Source organism: Zeus faber, assembly GCF_960531495.2.
Source record: "Zeus faber genome assembly, chromosome: 7".
Taxonomy (NCBI): domain Eukaryota; kingdom Metazoa; phylum Chordata; class Actinopteri; order Zeiformes; family Zeidae; genus Zeus; species Zeus faber.
The window spans coordinates 10,781,829-10,790,635 of NC_137203.1; the positions used below are offsets into that span (position 1 = coordinate 10,781,829).

At 44.9% G+C, this 8,807-nt stretch overlaps 1 protein-coding gene across 1 annotated transcript in view; it reads left to right on the plus strand.

Moving 5' to 3' along the window:
• Positions 1-6,563, plus strand: part of commd10 (COMM domain containing 10) — a 56,124-nt gene extending 49,561 nt beyond the window's left edge. The window contains exons 6-7 of the mRNA XM_080003455.1: positions 5,680-5,739; positions 6,013-6,563. Of these exons, the coding sequence (XP_079859581.1) occupies positions 5,680-5,739; positions 6,013-6,051 (99 nt within the window). The 3' untranslated portion in view covers positions 6,052-6,563. The remainder of the gene's footprint in view (positions 1-5,679; positions 5,740-6,012) is intronic.
• Positions 6,564-8,807: the final 2,244 nt, after the last annotated feature.

Here is an 8,807-nt window from a genome sequence, read left to right on the forward strand (position 1 = left end):
AAAGTTGAGGCCCCTCGCTGCACGTCCTCCTCCCCTCTCTGTCCCTGCCTCTCCTGTCTCTGCGTTGTCCTATCTAATAAAGCGAAAATGCCACAAAAATATAATCTTTAAAAAAAGAAGACAGATATATACGATTAATATATTCTCCATCTGATCTACCTCTTAATTTGATATCTGTGGTGAATCAGCCCAAAACAGCGCGAGCTTCAGCCAATGACTTTCTCTGAGAAATGTCATCCCGAGCTCTGAGCGCAGAGCGACCTTCCATCGTGATTCACTGACCTTGCATGTGAAGGTTGCTAACGACGACATAATGAGCCGTGTTTTAATCGGTGGACGGAATCTGTGCCGCAGATACGCTGATTAAAAAGACAACCCGCTCGGAGGTATTAAAGTTTTTGCTTTTAATATTTATTTGGCGTGAACTTTGTTGAACTTGGATCTCAAGAGGGCTCTGGTTCTGCTGAAGGAACTAAGCGCACATGGTTCAAACATGGAATCATCCCTAGAAGACTCATGGTGCTTCAGAAATAGTACACACACACACACACACACACACACACACACACACACACCACACAAACGCCCTTTATTATTTAATGGATTTGATCCACAGAAACATGTAGAGTTCATAGTCGGTCTTACATTTTCGCATTATTTACTACATCCATAACATCAATGTCACCATCTGGCAACAGAACGGCATTAGCAGATCTAGACACACACGATCTTTATTTATTTTTTTGAGATGAGAACGGCTGCACCTAGCCGTTCTCATTTTTATTTTTGATTTGATTTGAAGTTTTACCACGGGGTAGGAGAGTGTATTCCCCCATCTCACGGCTGTTTTATTGAGCCTAACGGTGGAGAACCGTTTTGGTGTTATGAACCAGGGAAGGCACCCACGGGTAATCTTACTGTTTCTCTTGCTCTTCATCTTGCTCTCTTCTCGTCATGCGCTCTCTCGCTACTTTCACCTTCTCAAGTCGGGTCATTTCGAGTTTATTTATTCATCCCTTAATTACAGCCACAGTCTCAGAGGGCCTCCGCAGGTTTGACATTATGCAAGTCCCTAAAGCCCCCTTCACACGTAGTTCCCATTAAATTCCTGGGATAACCTTCCCGGCACCGTTGGTGATTGTCACTGTTCACACATGGAGCTACATTCAGGAACATTTCTGTCTTGAGCCTTTTAACACATGCCATGATAATGCAGGGAACATATGGGTCCGTATAGTCCAGCAGAAGTCACCCGGTGGGGTCTGCATCCCCGCACCCCCCTAGTGACGACACTGGCCGGTACTCCCCTTATTCACGTTTGCCCTTTCTCCCCTTATTCACAACGTAGCAGGAGAGCACACGGCCAAAGCTCATTCACTTGCGCACACAAAGAGGATGGAAGGAACATTTTTATAAAATATAATAATACATTTATGCTGAAATACTGCACAAAAACTTTATAGACAGCCATTTGCAAAAAAAATCCGCTATCCAAATGGGCCCATTTGTTGTAAAAAAAAAAAACGCCATTGGGAATTGGTCATAAAAAGTCATGATCGGTGCATCCATAATATTCAACAAGTTTACACACATCACACACATTTGATACAGTCCAAAGATTGTCAAAAGAGCGTTGGATTCTTTACTGGACAGGGATCAGCAGAGTCTTGTGATTGGTTCCCTCGCTCCATGTGAAAGCGTCTGTCGTCAAACGGACGTGACCCTTTACGTGCTTGTCCCTGCAATGTTGCTGCTTCCATTCACATCACATCATACCGGAATTTTCCCGGAAATGTTACTAGGTCTCGAGATGGGAAATCGCCGGAACAGATTTCCCCGGAATATCATATCCCTGCTCCCATTCATACATGACCCCATTGCAGGAAATGTTCCGGAACATTTCAGGGATAGATCGCATGTGTGAAAGGGGCTTATCCGTGCGACTCTCAGTCAGACCAGGAAATGAGGATCTACAAGGAAAATAATGGATGGGAACAAACAGAGGGAAAGGGGAGAGGGATCCCACTTCCTTCCAGCTTGGTCATTCTTCCCTCCTCCATTTTTTTCTATCTTGTCTCTCTCCCTCTCTCCATCATTTATCTGTCTTTGCTTTTGTCTTTTACTGTACCTTGGTTTATCCCGAGCGCTCAGGAAAATATAGTGCCTTGACATGCGTTTCAAATCCTGGATATCTCACCGCGCCCGAAGGCAAATTATTGATGAAGAGCGTCCTTTTAATGTCTGCAGCACCCGGCTCGCACCGCCTCCCTGCGGAACCGGAATAACACCACCTAGCGCCATCCGCGAGCAGATGACGAGCCGACGAAGCCGTCCGGCCGTAACATGACAAACTACCTGTCGAACTGCTCGGCGTGTGGCCAGAACAAACCCTTTCAGCACGGTAAAGAGCCAGGCAAACCTCAGCGGCGGGCTACATGATGACTCTGTACCACTGAGTAAAAGTCTCACTGAAGTTCTCTGTTTTTCTATCACAACCACGGATTAAATTAAGCGTCATTAGGGTATGGAAAGAACACAGTTGGTGTTAATTTATGGAGTTTCGTCACCCTCTGAGCGCCTTTCTCACCCAGAGTCTGCCGCCTTGTGCTGGGGAAATTGGGCCATAACCGTCTCAAAAAGCAAACGTTGACAATTAGGCCTCCGATACCAAAGTCCCTCCAAGAGATTCAACAGAATAATTAGGCCTGCGTTTCATAAATGTTTGAAGCCTTCTCTTCAAAATGGCAGACGTTGTTTTCAGACCCTTTCCTTTTCCTATGGCTTGTTTACTTGTTTACGTGCTATCTGTTACATATTTAATCCTCGTCTATGTAACCTATATTGGATGAATATAGCACAAAGTGTACGTCGATTGTCTGATTGAAGTAAATTCATTATTATTTGGATAGTCCCGTCGTCTGTACCTTACACAAGCCGGTGGCCATCCAACTGAGGTAAACAAGGAGAGACGCTGGTATATGAGTGTGAGTGTGTGTTTAGTGGTAGTATAGGGTTGTGATAATGGCGATGATGGAGCCTATCCCCATTAGTGTTAGCCCAGATCTGTCAGAGCCCTGTCTGGAAGCTCGGCAAAAACCTCAACACTGCTGCCACTGGAGGCCTAACACACACACACACACACACACAAATCCACACACCACACACTCTCTCTCCATCTTTCTCGCCATGTTTCTCCCTATTTCTGTCTTTATTTTATGTTTCTCCCTATTTCTGTCTTTAGTTTTCACTGAGTCTGTATGTATCTTACATCTGAACATACACGCGAACACACACACGCACACACGCGCGCACACACACGCACACGCACGCACACACACACACACACACACACACACACACACACACACACATACACCCTTTGATCCTGTGGAAGAGGAAGACAGGCAGTGTTGTGATTCTTGGGATCTATAACATCATATTTTCTTAAAAAAAACACACACACACACACAGACAGATGTCGTCTCCGCCGTCCTCTGTTTCACCTCGCAGACAGAAATAAAGACTGTTGACACTGCTCCATGGTTCCGTCTCTGCTCTAATAGTGCCAGCGCTCGAGCCGCGGTCCGAGATAACTGCCATTAACTTTTTAAACCGACCCAAATCACGTTCAGCTCCGCTCGTTTTAGTGAAGGGCCAGACGGAAAAAATGGAGCCCAGGGGCCGCGGTGCAGGAGGCGGGATTTGAACAAAACGATGCCGGACATGCCGGTGTGCGGCGCTCGACTAAGAAAAGACACACAGCTCGTTTTTTGTTTTTTTTTGTTTTTTTTTTTCTCTTTCCGTTTGTCACTTCTTAAAGTCGACGAAATTAAAGGTAATAAGATCATTGCTTTAAAAAAAACAAAAATAAAAAACGGCATTTTACACTCGGGTGACGGAACAATGGTATTTAATCTTGTTTACAGAGTGCGGTTGACACCTTTTGTAGCGCGTCTTTGATTGGTATTGTTCTACACACAGCGTTCGCCGCGTGCTGTTTAACCGCCTCCCTCCGCGCTGAGCCTCCCGTCGCCCGGGCTTCAAGCGGAGGCTGCCCTACATTCTCTCCCCCCGGTCGTCAAAGCCGAGCGCGGGCTTTGACTGGAGAGATAACATTTTCCCTCCGCGCCTGCCATTACGCACGATAACGTTGCTTCTAATTAACATCCCTGTCATTAATTTGCGGTGACACATGACCTCCATCCGCCCACTCGCTCAACCAGCCAGCGAGCCCCCCTCTCCCCCCTCCCCGGTTGGGTTCCCTGAGCTGCACCCGGCGGAGGGGGGAAGGCGCTCTGACGCTCTTGACAGCTCACATTTGGCTTTGGTTTTCCTTCCTCCTTTCTTCCCTCCTGGCTTGTCTGCTTTCTCGCTGGTTTTTCCTCCTCCTCTCTGCCTTTCTCTTCCGGTGATTCATTCGCCATCAAGTTCATCAAGTCATTTTGTGTCATTTGGGCCATTCAGCGTGATCGCACCGGCTGCGCCTCGCTCGGGCGGCTGCGGACTGGTCCGTATCACTCTGCAGGCGCTCCCGCGGCTTTTTTCGCATATTATCGCTATTTTCTGAATAAGCGGTTGTGGGTAAAGTGTCCCCGCCGCCATTACACCCACTCGCTGACGGGGATCGCGGTTCAACCTGCATCACCGCCGACGCGGCGACGGGACCGGAATGCTAATGCAGACGATGACTGGGTTTCCAAAAGTTTTTGGAAAGACTTTCTCTTCGGAATCCGTTTGATTTCGTTCCATAAATAAATTTGGGCTTTAGACGGAGAAAAGACGGAGGGAGGGCGGGGTGCGGGAATTATATATGAAGCAACATAGGAATTATATATGAAGTGTGCCTGGATAGGAGCGGAACGCTATATGGGGTTATTATTTAGGGCTTGAAAGTTCGGGGATAAAAACAAACAGCATTTATATCATTTACAATGTCTTCTTCAACCATTAGGATCCCTTATGTATCACGCGTTGTTCCACCACCGGCGAAAGCGCTTCAATTTTTTAACGCCGCTTTCGCGGCCCCGGTTTATATCGTGAGTGGAGCGTATCTCCACACAATGAAGGAGAAGGAACCGACGGTGCGATGGCTCCCGAGCATCAAAGCGCGCACTCTGACGGAACCCTCCCTGGAAGGAGGGGAGATGTCTTTTCTCACCGTGGTGCCGGTGCACGGCGGAGCTGCCTCCGGTGTATTTTTAAAGGCGCAGATGGATGAGGCCCGGCGGGGAGTACGCACTCACTTACTCTGGCTGGACGGAGGGGCAGCAATAATTGATGGAGGTTTTTATAGAAAGCAGAAGCCAAGACGCAGCTGCTGGTGGCCCTGACGTGGATGTGAGCTCTGCCCCACCACGCACTTTGTCTTCTCTCTCGCTCTCTCTCTCTCTCTCTCTCTCTCTCTCTCTCTCAGTTTTGGATGGGAACGGAACCTTCTGCTCTGTATTTGCTTGATTCTTTTGGTTTGGTTGTTTTTCCCCTTGGATGGTTTTTATTTTTATCGTATGATTCTACAATTTTTACTTTATTATTATTATTATTATTATTATTATTATTATTATGTGCCATTGGAATCACAGTTGATACTACCTAATACTAAATTAAATAAAGAGGTTTTTAAATCTCTCTCTGTTTCACTCTCCTACCACTCTCTCTCTCCTTTTCTTTTTCTCTTTTCAGGCTCGGGAGAACGTCTTTGTTGAGTTCAGCCATGAGGAGCTGCTTGAGTTTTACAACAAGGTGTGTGTGTGTGTGTGTGTGTGTGTGTGTGTGTGTGTGTGTGTGTGTGTGTGTGTGTGTGTGTGTGTGTGTGTGTGTGTGTGTGTGTGTGTGTGTGTGTGTGTGTGTGTGTGTGTGTGTGTGTGTGTGTACCATAGTGCATGGGCATCTTCACTTCTCATTGTGTATCCCATTGGTCTCTCTCCCCATCACATCATATTTATACTTTCTCTCTCTCTCTCTCTCTCTCTTTTCCTTTTTGTCATCACTCAACCTCTCGTTCTCGTCCTCCAGCTCGAGGTCGTACAAGGCCAGTTGGATTCCCTCACTTGATGCCTGCCGCTCATTGTGCACAGCGAAGACTCGCAGACCTGTTGTGGAGGTGGAGCCGTCTGGCGCCGCTGTTGAAGTTTCGACGTCCATGTTTTGTTTCACGGAAGAAAAACGAACGTCGCCGCTGATTATTTGTTGGAGCTGTTTTTGACAGTTTTGACTGTTTTTTCGCTCCTCAACCAGATGAATCTGGACGAAAATGTGATTTCAATATGTTTAGCTTACTTTGTCTCTCTGAGGGAACGTTTAAATCAGACTTCATCTGTGTGAATTATCCTTTCATGAACAGTGTTTTTTGATAATGTTTTATACCATGAGTGAGTAAAGTCCAAATTCAATTTGCACCAATGAAACTGTACCACAAATAATGTAAAATATCCTATACGTGCCATTTACTAACCTGCACTTTTTACACAATTAAGTAGTGAATTAACCCTGATATAAAAGCAGAAAATTCAAACAAATGTGTATCAAATCTAAATCTGTTTCAATAAAATGTTTTATTGCTAATATTTCTCATATTGTTCATAGTGTTGTTATTTAGTAGAGGCTCATTATTTCTCATTAATTGTCCCACCCGACAGATGGGAATCCTGGGAGACTGCTGGGAGGCTCTAGTGTGTGTGTGTGTGTGTGTGTGTGTGTGTGTGTGTGTGTGTGTGTGTGTGTGTGTGTGTGTGTGTGTGTGTGTGTGTGCGCGCGCATGTGCACAGTTATCTATTCTTGTCAATCTATGGAGCTGGAGTTCTCTCAAAACCTTTTTAAAAATGTATAAATAGACTTGAAATAAATTGACTGTGTCAAAGGATGTGTGTGTTGTTCGAACTAAACACATTTTTTTTGTTGAACTCACACATTTAGAGATCAATTTTCATCTTCACAAATCTCACACGTGTTAAATATTTTTACATATTCACAAATGTTTTCACTTTCTCATTTGAAAATGTTTTTACACGTTCATTGCTCATGCACTCAGTAGTCTGTGTGTGTATGTGTGTGTGTGTGTGTGTGTGTGTGTATCTGTACACCTTCTCTGGACTTTAGCCTCAAGTAGTCGTCCCCTGCGTGTCATCCGTCTTACGGGCTCTCGACAAGGTCAGAGGACTGCCCATATTACTTTTTTCCAAATTAAAATAATGACTTGTTTAACCCCCCTGCAATAGGATTTCATGATTTAAAACACAACCCAATAATGCATGTCAAAGGAGTGCCCTTTATGCGTCCTGAAAGCTAAATATGGACACTAGTTTAATGAATAATTTACAATACTTTTAGAAAATGGGGATGTTTTTAATTGATCTTGTCAAATAAGTAAACTGCTGTGTGATATAACATAACAGTATATTTTGGCTGTTGACAGTTGTCAGAGCTAGAAGCATCCTCTTCTTGATGATATTGACAAAATTAAAGAAATGAGAAAAAAAAATCATTATTAAAAATCTTTTTTTTTAGTAAAGCAGGTAGAGGTATTGATTAGAACAGAATGCAATTATTATTTTCTGTAATGCTCTTCAAAGACAACATTTAACTCGATCGTAATATTATGAGTTACTATTACAATATTATTACAAAAAACCAAAGCGTACCCACTTGAACATTTTCAACATCCAGTTTGTCTGGCAGCCAAATAACTTTCTATTATTCATTCCGTAATGTATTCTTCTTACCAGCTTCAACAGCTTCATATGCTTGTATTAGCATAAAATACTTGTCTTTGAAAGCATTCATCGTTCCCTACAGTATGTGCCCCGAGTGCAATCGGTTTAAATCCCTTCCTAAAAAATCTATCTGTCTAATCTGTCTTATTTTGCCGACCGAGCGGAGGAGAAGCGGTGGAGAACACGCTGAGGTCACACACACAGGACTTGGCCTCTGCTCTCCAGGCCCTCTCCTCCTCCTCCACGCCCGCGGCGGGGGGAAAACTTCCAGTTCGCCGTCATAACAACCCAGGCTTTATCAGCCTCGCTGCTTTATTGGCCTTGAATTTGATTCCCAAAAGAGGCTTTCGATGGGGAACTTGTCCTTCACTTAGCGTTATCTCCTCTAAACAATCTTCCATCTGGTTTTGTTGCTGTTTGCGTCTAACCTTGGCCGCAGCAGCTGTGTTAATGGGATAATGGGCATGTCGAGAGGGTCGGCGTACATATTGAAACACACACACACACACACGCACAAGCGCAAAATCACACCCATTCATGCCCTCTAAAAATGGACGAGTTCCCCCGCACACTTGTGTGTGGGTACAGTACGAGCAGCTGCTGCTCTTCTTTATCTCACAGATTGTATAAAAGGAAGTAAAAAAACAAAAAAAGATTATTTATTGGGACTTTCTTCCTCGGTTCGGATTGTAGGAGGTCACATCTTTGAATGGAGACACTCGCTTCTACAGATACACACACATAACTAGTGTGAGACCGGGACGCCTCTCTTCATCTTTCTTTTTTTTTTGAAATATATTTTTATTTTTTTATTTTTTAAGCCACTTGTCAGTTTTAGCCACCATGTGTAAATGGCTGCAGCCGGAGGGAGCGTCGTGTTCCCCAGCATGGAGAACAGATGGCGAGGCCGACGGAGCTGGCCCCCCCCAAAAAAAACACTGAGAAGAGCCTCACACTGAGAGCAGGCACAACATGGTACACAGAGTCCCAACAAGAAGCACAGTGTGCGTGTGTGTGTGTGTGTGTGTGTGTGTGTGTGTGTGTGTGTGTGTGTGTGTGTGTGTGTGTGTGTGCTTGTGTGCGTGTGTGCGTGTGTGT